Source organism: Salvelinus namaycush, chromosome 10 (genome assembly GCF_016432855.1).
Source record: "Salvelinus namaycush isolate Seneca chromosome 10, SaNama_1.0, whole genome shotgun sequence".
Classification (NCBI taxonomy): Eukaryota; Metazoa; Chordata; class Actinopteri; order Salmoniformes; family Salmonidae; genus Salvelinus; species Salvelinus namaycush.
In genome coordinates, this window is record NC_052316.1 from 44,191,697 (window position 1) to 44,209,461 (window position 17,765).

General features: G+C 44.6%; 1 protein-coding gene across 5 annotated transcripts in view; it reads left to right on the plus strand.

The window, feature by feature from the left end:
- LOC120055060 (disks large homolog 1-like) overlaps window positions 1-17,765 on the plus strand; it is a 282,572-nt gene that overhangs the window by 186,762 nt on the left and 78,045 nt on the right. For all 5 annotated transcript variants that reach the window (XM_039002927.1, XM_039002928.1, XM_039002929.1 and 2 more), the window contains 6 exons: window positions 1,319-1,488; window positions 3,708-3,844; window positions 7,234-7,378; window positions 10,197-10,323; window positions 16,335-16,491; window positions 16,719-16,821. In XM_039002927.1, coding sequence (XP_038858855.1) covers window positions 1,319-1,488; window positions 3,708-3,844; window positions 7,234-7,378; window positions 10,197-10,323; window positions 16,335-16,491; window positions 16,719-16,821 — 839 coding nt within the window. The remainder of the gene's footprint in view (window positions 1-1,318; window positions 1,489-3,707; window positions 3,845-7,233; window positions 7,379-10,196; window positions 10,324-16,334; window positions 16,492-16,718; window positions 16,822-17,765) is intronic.

Genomic DNA, 17,765 nt, shown 5'->3' on the forward strand with positions numbered 1-17,765 from the left:
AATTGATTGTTAGAAAACCATTTTGCAATTATGTTAGCACAGCTGAAAAATGTTGTCCTGATTTAAAGAAGCAATAAAACTGGCCTTCTTTAGACTAGTTGAGTATCTGGAGCATCAGCATTTGTGGGCTCGATTACAGGCTCAAAATGTCCAGAACCAAAGTCCTTTCTTCTGAAACTCGTCAGTCTATTCTTGTTCTGAGAAATGAAGGCTATTCCATTCGAGAAATTGCCAAGAAAAATGATCGACTTGGATTAGCTAACATAACATGCCATTGGAACACAGGAGTGATGGTTGCTGATAATGGACCTCTGATGACTGATGTATTTGATTCCCCTGGCTAAAGTGTGAATGACTGATGTATTTGATTCCCCTGGCTAAAGTGTGAATGACTGATGTATTTGATTCCCCTGGCTAAAGTGTGAATGACTGATGTATTTGATTCCCCTGGCTAAAGTGTGAATGACTGATGTATTTGAATCCCCTGGCTAAAGTGTGAATGACTGATGTATTTGATTCCCCTGACTGCAGAGTGAATGACGGATGGATTTGATTCTCCTGACTGCAGAGTGAATGACGGATGGATTTGATTCTCCTGACTGCAGAGTGAATGACTGATGTATTTGATTCTCCTGACTGCAGAGTGAATGACTGATGTATTTGATTCTCCTGACTGCAGAGTGAATGACTGATGTATTTGATTCTCCTGACTGCAGAGTGAATGACTGATGTATTTGATTCTCCTGACTGCAGAGTGAATGACGGATGGATTTGATTCTCCTGACTGCAGAGTGAATGACTGATGGATTTGATTCTCCTGACTGCAGAGTGATGACTGATGTATTTGATTCTCCTGACTGCAGAGTGAATGACTGATGTATTTGATTCTCCTGACTGCAGAGTGAATGACTGATGTATTTGATTCTCCTGACTGCAGAGTGAATGACGGATGGATTTGATTCTCCTGACTGCAGAGTGAATGACTGATGTATTTGATTCTCCTGACTGCAGAGTGATGACTGATGTATTTGACTCTTCCTGCAGAGTGAATGACTGATGTATTTGACTCTTCCTGCAGAGTGAATGACTGATGTATTTGACTCTTCCTGCAGAGTGAATGACTGATGTATTTGATTCTCCTGACTGCAGAGTGATGACTGATGTATTTGACTCTTCCTGCAGAGTGAATGACTGATGTATTTGACTCTTCCTGCAGAGTGAATGACTGATGTATTTGACTCGTCCTGCAGAGTGAATGACTGATGTATTTGACTCTTCCTGCAGAGTGAATGACTGATGTATTTGACTCTTCCTGCAGAGTGAATGACTGCATCCTGAGAGTGAACGAGGCTGACGTGAGGGAAGTGACCCACAGTAAGGCTGTGGAGGCCCTGAAGGAGGCCGGCTGCATCGTCAGGCTCTACATCCGCAGGAGAAAAGCCCTCTCGGAGAAGATCCTGGAGCTCAAACTAGTCAAAGGTCCCAAAGGTAAAGGGGACTGTCTGTCACCGTGGAGATTAAAGCTACACTTTAGTGATGTGATTTCATCATTACTTTTAAATGTGTTGAGTTGATATGTAACTTTCTGCTGCCTGTTATTTACTCACTGTGGTTCATTGTGCTCCTAGTGATACCCTCTGAATTAGCGGCTCCCAAACTGTGGGGCGTGCTGTTGTAATAGTAGAATGCACAAGGTGCTATTTCTAAATGGGGGTAGTGCATCACCAGCTTTCCTCTTGTAATGTCAGTCATTGCAGATCTTAGAGAGTTATTTATAACTTGTCAGAAATGTCTAGGGCCCGGTTTCCCAAAAGCATCTTAATAAGGCTAAGTTCATCGTTAGGAGCATCGTTAAATCTCCGAGCTGTTTCCCAAAACCGTCATTACTAAAAGTGCACTTGTTTACCGACTCCCATCAGAGCACTCATAGAACAACGCAAAGTGCATTGTTAGATGTTAACCCCCCCCCCCTACCACGTCACGTTGTACGCAGAAAGACCTCCCGTTAAACATAGAATCAAGGCATCCGTCTCTCTTGTGACCGCCGATAACTTCACAACTACGTTGACTACAAATACAAAGTTGCAAATATCTTTGTTACAAACAAGCGAAGGATTAAAAATAGGCTTCAAATGAAATCCCGAGATGACTGCATTATAAGATAAACAGCCTACCTACAGTATAGACTACATAGGCCTATATATTTCAATGATATTGAAATAAATGTCATGTTCATTTTGTTTTATTTGGCTGCTGTCTTGTCATTTTTTGCCTCCAAAATATATTTTATGCTGTGTAGCCTCACATGTATGCAATGATGTTCCACATCTTAACAAAGTGCGATATTATAGGCTAAACATGAGATAAATCTGACTCAATATTTGCAGCCATAGGTGATCTCTTCCTATGAGCTGATCCATCGTCAGTGTTTGTGGAATAACTATGATGTTAAAGGTAAGATTTGAATGGAGAAATCTGATCCGTCAGCAGCGTTCCCTTTCTGTCCATCCTATCAGTGTCAACACATGCCTCAACGACTCACTTACAGTGAACGTTCTCTCTGCGTGGTTGTTTTGGGACACGCATGTTACGTCTTTGGCTGTTGTAGGCAAGACGCATCGTTAAATACACTCGTAAGCCTAAGTTCCAACGCTATGGGAACCGTGCCCAGATCAACTAGCCCCCCCCCCCCCCACTGGGCACAGACCTCATTTTAACTAACGTGAATTCAATGTGAATTCAATGGGAAATCAACCAAAAATGTCACCATGTCATTGGATTTAGGTTGAACTGCCCTGACGTTGATACCTTTCTTCAAATCCAATCAGTTTTCCACATTTGATTCACCGTCATCACATTTGTTGTTGAAATGACGTGGAAACAACATTGATTCAGCCAGTTTTTGCCCAGTGGGATGTCAGATACCTGTTTTTTGTAATGTTTGAGTTGCTCAGCTATCACATGAACACACCTAGTACATGACAAAATGTGTAGAATAGCAGGAAATGTGCTTTAAAACTGCAAAATGTTCTCTCCACCCCATGGCAAAATGTGTAGAATTGAAGGAAATTAGCTTTAAATAAAAAATAAAAAAAATCTCCACCCCATGGCAAAATGTATAGAATTGAAGGAAATTAGCTTTAAATAAAAAAATAAAATCTGCACCCCATGGCAAAATGTATATAATTGCAGGAAATAATCTTTAAACCTGCAAAATGATGGAAGGGGGGCCTGAGTGAAAAGGTTTGGGAACCACTGCTCTGAATTAATATAGTATTTATACTGTTATATTGTGTTGTAATGTACTCCCCTTCTCTTTCTCCCTCCCTCTCTACCCTTCTCTCTCTCTCCCTGCCTCGCTCTCTACCCTTCTCTCTCTCCCTGCCTCGCTCTCTACCCTTCTCTTTCTCTCTCCCTCTCTCTCTACCCTTCTCTTTCTCCCTCCCTCTCTCTCTACCCTTCTCTTTCTCTCTCTACCCTTCTCTTTCTCCCTCCCTCTCTCTCTACCCTTCTCTTTCTCTCTCCCTCTCTCTCTACCCTTCTCTTTCTCTCTCCCTCTCTACCCTTCTCTTTCTCTCTCCCTCTCTACCCTTCTCTTTCTCTCTCCCTCTCTCTCTACCCTACTCTTCCTCCCTCCCTCTCTCTCTACCCTTTTCTTTCTCTTTTATCGCTCTTTCCGTCTCTCCTCTGTCCCTCCCTCTCTTTAGGGCTAGGATTCAGTATTGCGGGGGGAGTAGGGAACCAGCACATTCCAGGAGACAACAGCATCTATGTCACCAAGGTCATCGAGGGAGGGGCTGCACACAAAGACCAGAGGCTGCAGATAGGAGACAAACTATTGGCTGTAAGAACATAACAATGTAGAGACATCTAAACTCAGCAAAAATAGAAACGTCCTCTCACTGTCAACTGTGTTTATTTTCAGCTAACTTAACATGTGTAAATATTTGTATGAACATAAGATTCAACAACTGAGACATAAACTGAACAAGTTCCACAGACATGTGACTAACAGAAATGGAATTATGTGTCCCTGAACAAAGGGGGGGGGTCAAAATCAAAAGTAACAGTCAGTATCTGGTGTGGCCACCAGCTGCATTAAGTACTGCAGTGCATCTCCTCCTCATGGACTGCACCAGATTTGCCAGTTCTTTCTGTGAGATGTTACCCCACTCTTCCACCAACACACCTGCAAGGTTCCGGACATTTCTGGGGGGAAGGGCCCTAGCCCTCACCCTCCGATCCAACAGGTCCCAGACGTGCTAGATGGGATTGAGATCCGGGCTCTTCGCTGGCCATGGCAGAACACTGACATTCCTGTCTTGCAGGAAATCACGCACAGAATGAGCAGTATGGCTGGTGGCATTGTCATGCTGGAGGGTCATGTCAGGATGAGCCTGCAGGAAGGGTACCACATGAGGGAGGAGGATGTCTTCCCTGTAACGCACAGCGTTGGGATTGCCTGCAAATCGATCCCTCTCCAGAGTACAGGCCTCGGTGTAACGCTCATTCCTTCGACGATAAACGCAAATCCGACCATCACCCCTGGTGAGACAAAACCGCGACACACCAGTGAAGAGCACTTTTTGCCAGTCCTGTCTGGTCCAGCGACGGTGGGTTTGTGCCCGTAGGCGACGTTGTTGCCGGTGATGTCTGATGAGGACCTGCCTTACAACAGGCCTACACGCCCTGTCCAGCCTCTCTCAGCCTATTGCGGACAGTCTGAGCACTGATGGAGAGATTGTGCAACTCGGGCAGTTGTTGTTGCCATCCTGTACCTGTCCCGCAGGTGTGATGTTCAGATGTACCGATCCTGTGAAGGTGTTGTTACACGTGGTCTGCCACTGCAAGGACGATCAGCTGTCCGTCCTGTCTCCCTGTAGTGCTGTCTTAGGTGTCTCACAGTACGGGCATTGCAATTTATTTCTGTGGCCACATCTGCAGTCCTCATGCCTTCTTGCAGCATGCCTAAGGCACGTTCGCGCAGATGAGCAGGGACCCTGAGCATCTTTCTTTTGGTGTTTTTCAAAGTCAGTAGAAAGGCCTCTTTAGTGTCCTAAGTTTTCATAACTGTGACCTTAATTGCCTACTGTCTGTAAGCTGTTAGTGTCTTAACAACCGTTCCACAAGTGCATGTTCATTCATTGTTTATGGTTCATTTAACAAGCATGGGAAACAGTGTTTAAACCCTTTACAATGAAGATCTGTGAAGTTATTTGGATTTTTACGAATTATCTTTGAAAGACAGGGTCCTGAAAAAGGGACGTTTATTTTTTTTGCTGAGTTTACTTAATGAAAGACTTCCCGCTGGACATTGACATTTGATTGAGTTGTCGACTAACGTGAATTTGACCTGAAATCAACAACAATTTGACTCATGTCATTTGGTTTTAGTTTTAAAGTTGCGGTCCCCTGTTAGCCAGGTGGAAGAGCATGTCGTTGATTCCCAGGACCACCCTTACAGTCATATGTATGCATGACTGTAAGTCACTTAGGGAAAAAGTGTCTGGTAAATTACATATTATATTGTTATTATAAAAGACACAAGTTAAGAGGCTTGACATCGGTGACTTTGTGCGAATCCAATCAGTTTTCCACATTGATTCAGCATCATCACATTGCTATATATATATATATATATTTTTTTTTTTACATTACATTGAAACAACATCGATTCAATCAGTTTGTGCCCAGTAGCTAGTACATATTGCATATATCGAATTAAACATTGCTCAAATCAAAAACAACAAAAATTGTCATATGTGCCGAATACAATAGGTGTAGGTGTAGACCTTACAGTGAAATGCTTACTTACGAGCCCTTAACCAACAATGCCGTTTTAAGAAAATGTCACCAAAAAAAGAGAGACAAGAATAACAAATGATTAAAGAGCAGCAGTAAAATAACAATAGTGGAGGCTATATACAGGGGGTTACGGTACAGAGTCAATGTGGAGGTTATATACAGGGTGTTACGGTACAGAGTCAATGTGGAGGCTATATACAGGGTGTACCGGTACAGAGTCAATGTGGAGGCTATATACAGGGGGTACCGGTACAGAGTCAATGTGGAGGTTATATACAGGGTGTTACGGTACAGAGTCAATGTGGAGGCTATATACAGAGTGTTACGGTACAGAGTCAATGTGGAGGCTTTATACAGAGGGTACCGGTACAGAGTCAATGTGGAGACTATATACAGGGTGTTACGGTACAGAGTCAATGTGGAGGTTATATACAGGGTGTTACGGTACAGAGTCAATGTGGAGGCTATATACAGAGTGTTACGGTACAGAGTCAATGTGGAGGTTATATACAGGGTGTTACGGTACAGAGTCAATGTGGAGGCTATATACAGGGGGTACCGGTACAGAGTCAATGTGGAGGCTATATACAGGGTGTTACAGTACAGAGTCAATGTGGAGGCTATATACAGGGGGGTACCGGTACAGAGTCAGACAGGCATGGAGTCAACTTGATTGGTTTGTAGGTACAGCAGGATCACATTATGGGTTGGTTATTTGTGTGAAGGCTCACCATGTCCTCTTCTCTGGTAGATACAGTTTGGCATTAGCTATCTCCATGTCTGTCTGGCAGTGTGTCATGTGACAATCCTCCAGAAACATCCCGTTGTACATCACAGTGATTTATCATGGGATGTTTCTGGACGATTGTCAGGAAGTCTTCCAAAGTTCCTCCAATCATCTTAAAGGGAATTCAGAAGTCGTCTACAATAAATGCCACAGTAGAGACTGATTCCCATCGACTCTCCTGATCCAAATGACCCATAATGAGACTTTCCCTTTAATTCAAATGGAGATATTACCAGCCCAGGCTTTGAACACCCTCCCCCCCCTTAAAGTTGACATCCTTTCACACTATTGAGTAAATAAAATATTGGGATAGTTAGGAATTGTATAATTGCGTAACATATTATTCATAGCCAAAATGAGTGCAGGAAAGACTCTGTTGATTGGTTTGATGGCACAGTGTCATGGGTACCATACCATTTCACCTTTACCGTTGACTTGCTCAGGTCAGGGCACTATTGCCTTACAATTTCACCTGATACAATAGCTAACTTAACAAACCCTTCACTTAAAAGATTCCTTGAAGTACTTGACTTCGATTAAGTTAGGTCATGTTGAAAACAATGACAGTTTGTTTGCCTGCCATGTCTCCTACTGTTTGTAACCAACTGATGAGCCATCTGACTACCTCTCTCTCCCTCCAGGTAAATAGCGCTTGCCTTGAGGACGTGAGTCACGAGGATGCCGTGGCAGCCTTGAAAAACACCCCTGATGTGGTTTACTTGAAAGTGGCGAAGCCCACCAGTGTCTTCATGAACGACAGTTTCGCTCCCCCCGACATCACCAACTGTGAGTGTGCACACACACACACACACACACACACACACACACACACACACACACACACACACACACACATTCAAGTACACACACACACACACGGTCATCCCATTGTTTCCAATTATCCCCGGGTAGCTGTGGCAGCAGGGGAGTGTTCATCAGGACGTTTTGTTAAAGTTCAGATGCTAATATACGATGTAGAGTAAACATGCTTTTCTGACATGTAGCCTACAATATGGAATCAGGGCGGTTCTATTCGTGGCATTTCTATCTGCAACGTTTGGCTACTGAACGTGGCCCTGGCTATGTGAAGGGAGCCGTGTGGTGTGGGACTCCCATGAAGGGATGCTACATCCATACACGACTTCACAGAACTACGGACTGAAAGCTAATCAATGAAAACATAATATCTCTAGCTTCCCAAACGGATGCATGCTAAATGCTAGCCATCCCGTGTGTTACCTTAGATAACCACTAGCATCCCATCAAAAAGGGGTAAAATGCTAATTATTAGCTTCCCCCCGTGTGTTACCATAGATAACCACTAGCATCCCATCAAAAAGGGGTAAAATGCTAATTATTAGCTTCCCCCGTGTGTTACCATAGATAACCACTAGCAACCCATCAAAAAGGGGTAAAATGCTAATTATTAGCTTCCCCCCGTGTGTTACCATAGATAACCACTAGCATCCTTCAAAGGGCTAATTTGCTAGTGGCCCAGTTTATTATTGTATAAATTCTGTGTAAAGGGTCAGTATTATGACAGAACATGTGTCAGTGGGTCTGAGAGGAATATAGGACAAAGACAAATGTAATCGTTAAGGCCACCCAGACACAGCGGGTCGCTGGCTGCTGACCCCAATAGCTACAGCAGTAATCCAATGGGCACAGTGAGTTAGTAGGGAGGGAGTACATACAGCGGGCCTATATCTGGACCAATAGGCATTAGAATAGAGTTTACAGTAGTAGGTCCAATCTGAGCCAGACTCTTAATGAAGGAGGACGGGTTCCTGTTTAGAAGCAGGGGAATGGCTGGCTATTTAACTGTAGCTGAATATACCATGGGTGACCCACTGTCTGTCCCTCTGACTGTAGCTGAATATACCATGGGTGACCCACTGTCTGTCCCCCTGACTGTAGCTGAATATACCATGGGTGACCCACTGTCTGTCCCTCTGACTGTAGCTGAATATACCATGGGTGACCCACTGTCTGTCCCCCTGACTGTAGCTGAATATACCATGGGTGACCCACTGTCTGTCCCCCTGACTGTAGCTGAATATACCATGGGTGACCCACTGTCTGTCCCCCTGACTGTAGCTGAATATACCATGGGTGACCCAATGTCTGTCCCCCTGACTGTAGCTGAATATACCATGGGTGACCCACTGTCTGTCCCCCTGACTGTAGCTGAATATACCATGGGTGACCCACTGTCTGTCCCCCTGACTGTAGCTGAATATACCATGGGTGACCCACTGTCTGTCAGCTACAGTCAGGGGGACTGTAGCTGAATATACCATGGGTGACCCACTGTCTGTCCCCCTGACTGTAGCTGAATATACCATGGGTGACCCACTGTCTGTCCCCCTGACTGACTGTAGGTGTCCCCATGTCTCTCTGCAGACTGAGGAAATGTGACATTGGTGGAAAACATTGGTTGTAATCACTGTTTATGCCACGTTTACATTTTAGGACACGTATATTGGGCTCGTTTCAGGACACGTATATTGGGCTCGTTTCAGGACACGTATATTGGTCTCGTTTCAGGACACGTATATTGGTCTCGTTTCAGGACACGTATATTGGGCTCGTTTCAGGACACGTATATTGGGCTCGTTTCTCACTTCAATAAACTAAAAGCATTGCTTTAATATGCCAATGAAATCATATTTTATGATATTATAATATTATAAAATATTTTCCCTTATTTCTTAATAGTTCACTTCAGTCTTGCTTTGTTGCCTATGGGCCAGCCCTGTCCAGTGCCAGGCAGAACGTTCCGTGTTGCCTATGGGCCAGCCCTGTCCAGTGCCAGGCAGAACGTTCAGTGTTGCCTATGGGCCAGCCCTGTCCAGTGCCAGGCAGAACGTTCCGTGTTGCCTATGGGCCAGCCCTGTCCAGTGCCAGGCAGAACGTTCCGTGTTGCCTATGGGCCAGCCCTGTCCAGTGCCAGGCGGAACATTCCGTGTTTCCTATGGGCCAGCCATGTCCAGTGGCAGGCGGAACGTTCCGTGTTTCCTATGGGCCAGCCCTGTCCAGTGCCAGGCGGAACGTTCCGTGTTTCCTATGGGCCAGCCCTGTCCAGTGCCAGGCGGAACGTTCCGTGTTGCCTATGGGCCAGCCCTGTCCAGTGGCAGGCGGAACGTTCCGTGTTGCTTATGGGCCAGCCCTGTCCAGTGGCAGGCGGAACGTTCCGTGTTTCCTTTGGGCCAGCCCTGTCCAGTGCCAGGCGGAACGTTCCGTGTTGCCTATGGGCCAGCCCTGTCCAGTGCCAGGTGGAATGTTTCAGTATTTCACCTGGACAATGTTATTGATTGTTCTGTTGTGGTGCTTGTGCCATTGCTGAAGGTGTTCTTCATTTAAGGAGATTACCTCCCCCTGTCAGAGGAGCCATAAAGCATGTGTTTTATAGTATCCTGCTCTGCCTCTGTCTGTACCAGGGTCGGCTCAAGGTGAAGCTATTAGCCTAGCGCCTCCCTCACTAAGCAGCATTTTATAACTTTTCTTAGCATTAGCCGCTAATGTTAACTCGCTATATATCTACACACTGAGGCGGAGACCCATTTATATTGATACAGGTTGTGTGTGTGTGTTATTTCTTTAGCGTATTCCCCTCACATGGATAACCATATCAGCCCTTCCAACTACCTGAGCCGGCCCCATACCCCCGCCACGCCTGGACGCTACTCGCCCGTCCCCAAGAGCATGCTAGGAGACGACGAGGTTACGAGGTAAACTTTGTGATGATATACAACACGTCATTTGATCCCTTTTCTTTTACAAAGCGTTAAATGTTCATATGTTTTGTTAATGTTTGTGTTGGTTTATGAGTGTCATGGACAAGGGGAGTGTGTTGCCATTATTAGTTGCTGCTGCTGAGATTCATCAGTACCGTGGTGAATGGGTCACTTTCCTTCTCTTGACTCTGTGCTGTATCTACTCCCCTTAATCTGAGTTATGGTGCTGTATCTACTCCCCTTAATCTGAGTTATGGTGCTGTATCTCCTCCCCTTAATCTGAGTTATGGTGCTGTATCTCCTCCCCTTAATCTGAGTTATGGTGCTGTATCTACTCCCCTTAATCTGAGTTATGGTGCTGTATCTCCTCCCCTTAATCTGAGTTATGGTGCTGTATCTCTTCCCCTTAATCTGAGTTATGGTGCTGTATCTCTTCCCCTTAATCTGAGTTATGGTGCTGTATCTCCTCCCCTTAATCTGAGTTATGGTGCTGTATCTCCTCCCCTTAATCTGCGTTATGGTGCTGTATCTCCTCCCCGTAATCTGCGTTATGGTGCTGTATCTCCTCCCCTTAATCTGAGTTATGGTGCTGTATCTCCTCCCCTTAATCTGAGTTATGGTGCTGTATCTACTCCCCTTAATCTGAGTTATGGTGCTGTATCTCCTCCCCTTAATCTGAGTTATGGTGCTGTATCTCCTCCCCTTAATCTGAGTTATGGTGCTGTATCTCCTCCCCTTAATCTGTGTTATGGTGCTGTATCTCCTTCCTCTTCCTCCACGTTATCCTCTTCCTCCTCTTCCTCCTCTATCTTCCTCTTTTTTCCTCCTCTTCCTCTTCTTCCTCTGTCATCTTCCTCCTCATTATCTGCCTCCTCTTTATATTCCTCCTCCTCTTTATCTTCCCTCTCCTCTTCCTCCTCCTCTTTATCTTCCCTCTCCTCTTCCTCCTCCTCTTTATCTTCCCTCTCCTCCTCATCCTTCTCCTCCATTTTATCTTTCTCCTCATCCTCCTTCTCATCTTCCTCTATCTTCCACCTCCACATCTTCCTCCTCATCCACCATCCCTCTCTCTGTAGGTCTTCAGCTATCCACCCCTTTTTTTTTTCTCCCACATGTTCTTTCCCCTCTCTTCTCCCTCTCTTTCCCCTCTCTTTCCCCTCTCTTTCCCCTCTCTTCTCCCTCTCTTTCCCCTCTCTTCTCCCTCTCTTTCCCCTCTCTTCTCCCTCTCTTTCCCCTCTCTCTTCTCCCTCTCTTTCCCCTCTCTCTCCCTTTCTGCCCTCTCTCTGTTGCTGGAGCTGGCAGATGAAGTTATGAACGATGAATGGTTTTGAAGCTAATGAGAGGCCAGCTGTGTAACCTGGGGAGATATGTCTGGGAGGTGAGACTGATGAAGAGAGGGAGAGAAAGATGGAGAAAGATGGGGAGGGAGAGAGAGAAAGATGGGGAGGGAGAGAGAGAAAGATGGGGAGGGAGAGAGAGAAAGATGGGGAGGGAGAGAGAGAGAAAGATGGGGAGGGAGAGAGAGAGAAAGATGGGGAGGGAGAGAGAGAGAAAGATGGGGAGGGAGAGAGAGAGAAAGATGGGGAGGGAGAGAGAGAGAAAGATGGGGAGGGAGAGAGAGAGAAAGATGGGGAGGGAGAGAGAGAGAAAGATGGGGAGGGAGAGAGAGAGAAAGATGGGGAGGGAGAGAGAGAGAAAGATGGGGAGGGAGAGAGAGAGAAAGATGGGGAGGGAGAGAGAGAAAGATGGGGAGGGAGAGAGAGAAAGATGGGGAGGGAGAGAGAGAAAGATGGGGAGGGAGAGAGAGAAAGATGGGGAGGGAGAGAGAGAAAGATGGGGAGGGAGAGAGAGAAAGATGGGGAGGGAGAGAGAGAAAGATGGGGAGGGAGAGAGAGAAAGATGGGGAGGGAGAGAGAGAAAGATGGGGAGGGAGAGAGAGAAAGATGGGGAGGGAGAGAGAGAAAGATGGGGAGGGAGAGAGAGAAAGATGGGGAGGGAGAGAGAGAAAGATGGGGAGGGAGAGAGAGAAAGATAGAGAGAGTAAGAAAGATAGAGAGAGTGAAAAAGATAGAGAGAGTGAAAAAGATAGAGAGAGTGAAAAAGATAGAGAGAGTGAAAAAGATAGAGAGAGTGAAAAAGATAGAGAGAGTGAAAAAGATAGAGAGAGTGAAAAAGATAGAGAGAGTGAAAAAGATAGAGAGAGTGAAAAAGATAGAGAGAGTGAAAAAGATAGAGAGAGTGAAAAAGATAGAGAGAGTGAAAAAGATGGGGAGGGAGAGTGAAAAAGATGGGGAGGGAGAGTAAAAAAGATGGGGAGGGAGAGTGAAAAAGATAGAGAGAGTGAAAAAGATAGAGAGAGAGTGAAAAAGATAGAGAGAGAGTGAAAAAGAGAGAGAGAGTAAAAAAGATAGAGAGAGTGAAAAAGATGGGGAGGGAGAGAGAGAAAGATGGGGAGGGAGAAAGATTGAGAGCATGGCTAAGCTCTGGTCACCTTGGGCAGTTCAGTCCTGCCTCAGCCAGAGATATACAGTGCTGTCATCAGTGGGAACAGACTGCCTGACCACAACAGTCCACCTCTCAGTCTCTCAGCCTTCAACCAACACATTCATTTCATCTTAGACAGAGGCAGACACTAAATAGGATTAATAGATCCTTATGTTTCCCCATTCTACACACACACACATGCAGACGAACACAAACACGCACTCTTGAGGCGCGCTGCCAAATGTCTTGTCACTCTGCTTTGCTCCCTCTCCACGCTTCCTGTTGCCGTGAGCCATGAAATGAGAAAGAAAGCGGAGACAGAAAGAGGCAGCAGGTTTGTTCTTAGTTGACATTCAGAGAAAATCCACTGTTTTGGGGAGGGACAGAGAGAGATGGATAGCTAGGGACAGAGGGAGGGACAGAGAGAGATGGATAGCTAGGGACAGAGGGAGGGACAGAGGGAGGGACAGAGAGAGGGACAGAGAGAGATGGATAGCTAGGGACAGAGGGAGGGACAGAGGGAGGGACAGAGAGAGGGACAGAGAGAGGGACAGAGAGAGGGACAGAGAGAGGGACAGAGAGAGGGACAGAGGGAGATGGATAGCTAGGGACAGAGGGAGATGGATAGCTAGGGACAGAGGGAGATGGATAGCTAGGGACAGAGGGAGGGACAGAGAGAGATGGATAGCTAGGGACAGAGGGAGGGACAGAGAGAGGGACAGAGAGAGATGGATAGCTAGGGACAGAGGGAGGGACAGAGAGAGATGGATAGCTAGGGACAGAGGGAGGGACAGAGAGAGATGGATAGCTAGGGACAGAGAGAGATGGATAGCTAGGGACAGAGGGAGGGACAGAGAGAGATGGATAGCTAGGGACAGAGGGAGGGACAGAGAGAGATGGATAGCTAGGGACAGAGAGAGATGGATAGCTAGGGACAGAGAGAGAGGGACAGAGAGAGATGGATAGCTAGGGACAGAGAGAGATGGATAGCTAGGGACAGAGAGAGAGGGACAGAGAGGGACAGAGAGAGATGGACTGTTTCTGTTTGGCTGGCTACTTTTTCTGTTTGGCTGGCTACTGCATGTACTTAGGGAAACCACTGCACTGTTCTTCAAGTAAAAAAAAACGATTTAGTGAATTTTTGGGGTGGAATGTTTAAAAAGTAATCGTACGTTGAGTTGTATGGTTTGTTTAACTGAACATTCATTGGTGTGTTAGTGTGACTGTGTGTGTGTGTGTGCGCGACTGTGTGTGTGTGTGTGCGCGACTGTGTGTGTGTGCGGCATTAAGAGACAGTGAGTGAATCGGGCAGCGGGGCAGATGGCGGGCAGTGCCACGGCGGGGTGATAGAGTTGTATGGGTATACAGCGATGTAGCCTCAGGTCTCAATTCTACCATATTTAATCCACTTTATTGGAGGGATTTAAGGCCGGGACCCAGCGGAACTGCATCACCCAACAGACGTCACAGCGGTTACCAAAACCCGCGTCACACCGCCATCCGCACCTCGCGTGTACACCAGGACTGGACCAATAGCTGAATTTCATTTGAAATAAATCTGATAAGCTTTCAGATCCGTCCCTCACACCATATCCAGTCGAACGCTCATCATGTCCATTCTCTCATTGTGTAGAGAGAGGCTATATCTTGCAGGGAAGCTGGCATGCCATTCTCCCCTGGATTATGTTGTCCCTGTGTTATATCATCTTATTGATATTGAATACCATCTATCTAATGATTAATATCAGAGTCTAAATGATATTCTAGTGTTGAGATGTTAGTGTCGTAATATAAGAGTGAAGCGGACTGGGGATAGTGGAAGTTAAGGTGCTGAACATAATGACTGTGTGGCAGTGCCCTCTGCTGGCAGCTCCATGCCAATGCAGCCTTTCTGAACAAGTCAACCAAACAGAAATGTCCATGATCACCACTAGAGAGAACGCTACTTCCAATAATAGGACTGGAGGAACTAAACTTCACCTTTTTGGTTCTGTGTGTGTTTCAGGAAGGCTGGGCTTTAACTGTGTCTGTGTCAGTGTGTAACAGGGTGTACTGTTACTGTGTGTGTGTGTGTGTGTATGTATATACACTGTGTGTGATAGTGTATGTGTTATGTATATAATAGTGTGTGTGTGTGTGTGTGTGTGTGTGTGTGTGTGTGTGTGTGTGTGTGTGTGTGTGTGTGTGTGTGTGTGTGTGTGTGTGTGATAGTGTATGTTATGTGTATAATGGTGTGTATAATAGTGTATATACTACCGTTCAAAAGTTTGGGTCACTTAGAAATGTCCTTGTTTTTGAAAGAAAATAACATTTTTATCCATTTAAAATAACATCAAATTGATCAGAAATACAGCGTAGACATTGTTAATGTTGTAAATCACTATTGTAGCTGGAAACGGCAGATTTCTTTAATGGAATGTCTACATAGGCGTACAGAGGCCCATTATCAGCAACCATCACTCCTGTGTTCCAATGGCACGTTGTGTTTGATAATCCAAGTTTATCATTTTAAAAGGCTAATTGATTGTTAGAAAACCCTTTTGCAATTATGTTAGCACAGCTGAAAACTGTTGTCCTGATTTAAAGAAGCAATACAACTGGCCTTTAGACTAGTTGAGTATCTGGAGTATCAGCATTTGTGGGTTCGATTACAGGCTCAAAATGGCCAGAAACGAAGTCCTTTCTTCTGAAAATCGTCAGTCTATTCTTGTTCTGAGAAATGAAGGCTATTCCATGCGAGATATGTATTTGTATAATAGTGTGTAAATTAGTGTATATATTTATAATGTGTGTGTGTGTCTGTATATCTATGTGTATAATAGTGTATATATGTATGTGTATATATTTATGTATCTGTATAATAGTGTGTATATATGTGTGTATGTATATACTAGTGTATATATTTATAATGTGTGTGTGTGTCTGTATATCTATGTGTATAATAGTGTATATATGTATGTGTATATATTTATGTATCTGTATAATAGTGTGTATATATGTGTGTATGTATATACTAGTGTATATATTTATAATGTGTGTGTGTGTATATATATATTTATATGTGTATTTAATAGTGTGTATGTATATAATAGTATATATATATATGTGTGTGTATAAATATATATATGTATAATAGTTTGTATATTTGTGTGTATATATGTATATAATAGTGTATATATTTATAATGTGTGTGTGTGTGTGTGTATATATGTATATAATAGTGTATATATTTATAATCTGTGTATGTATATAATAGTGTATATATTTATAATGTGTGTGTATATATATATATATAATAGTGTATATATTTATAATGTGTGTGTGTGTATATATATATATAATAGTGTATATATTTATAATGTGTGTGTGTATATATATATGTATATAATAGTGTATATATTTATAATGTGTGTGTATATATATATATAATAGTGTATATATTTATAATGTGTGTGTATATATATATATGTATATAATAGTGTATGTATTTATAATGTGTGTGTATATATTGTGTGTTCCAGGGAGCCCAGGAAGGTGGTGTTACATCGTGGTTCTACAGGCCTGGGTTTTAACATCGTAGGAGGAGAGGATGGAGAAGGGATCTTTATCTCCTTCATCCTGGCTGGTGGACCAGCTGACCTCTGTGGAGAGCTTCGCAAAGGAGACCGCATCATCTCAGTAAGAACATGCACACACACACGCACACACACGTACACACACACGCATACACACGTACACACACACCGAAACCGGGTTAGCCTCTTATTGATTGCTTGTGATTCGTGAGTTTTATTGACGAGGTTAGATTGACTAGTTCTCCATTGACATGCCTTGGGTCTCTCTGGTCATCTGCTGATCATTGGTCAAACTCCTGTGTGGTTCTGTGTTGACCGTGTGTGTTGCAGGTGAATGGGGTCGACCTGCGCAGTGCAACCCATGAGCAGGCTGCTGCAGCTCTGAAGAATGCTGGACAGACGGTTACCATCACAGGCCAGTACAGGCCAGAGGGTGAGACATGATAACACTATAGAACAGACCAGAGGGTGAGACATGATACCACTATAGAACAGACCAGAGGGTGAGACATGATAACACTATAGAACAGACCAGAGGGTGAGACATGATACCACTATAGAACAGACCAGAGGGTGAGACATGATACCACTATAGAACAGACCAGAGGGTGAGACATGATACCACTATAGAACAGACCAGAGGGTGAGACATGATACCACTATAGAACAGACCAGAGGGTGAGACATGATACCACTATAGAACAGACCAGAGGGTGAGACATGATACCACTATAGAACAGACCAGAGGGTGAGACATGATACCACTATAGAACAGACCAGAGGGTGAGACATGATACCACTATAGAACAGACCAGAGGGTGAGACATGATACCACTATAGAACAGACCAGAGGGTGAGACATGATACCACTATAGAACAGACCAGAGGGTGAGACATGATACCACTATAGAACAGACCAGAGGGTGAGACATGATACCACTATAGTAATGTAGATCTGAGAACGGACTCAGGCGGACTGATTGAGAGATACACATGCATGTTGTCGTGGTGACTGCTCCTGCCTTCTTGTATAATACGCTCTGTGTCTCATGGCTACTGTCCTGGTTATGTACGGACGTAGACAAAGCGTGAAAGCCCACTTAATGGAGGCTAATGTGAGTGTGATCTGAGCTGTGTCCTCCAGGGTAGAGGAGGTCACAGCTCTGGTAAACAGGTTACACGCACTGATGTACTCTGATGTCATGGCAACAGAACCCTCTAACATGGGGTAAGAGGTGAGAGTGGTCCTCCCTGGCAGCAGTGAGAAACATTGCACACAGAGAGAGAGAGATCTTAATGACATGAGTGAGATGTGTTCGTTTTCAGAAGAACTAAAGGACAGTAAAACTACCTGGAACTACCTGACAGTAAAGGCTT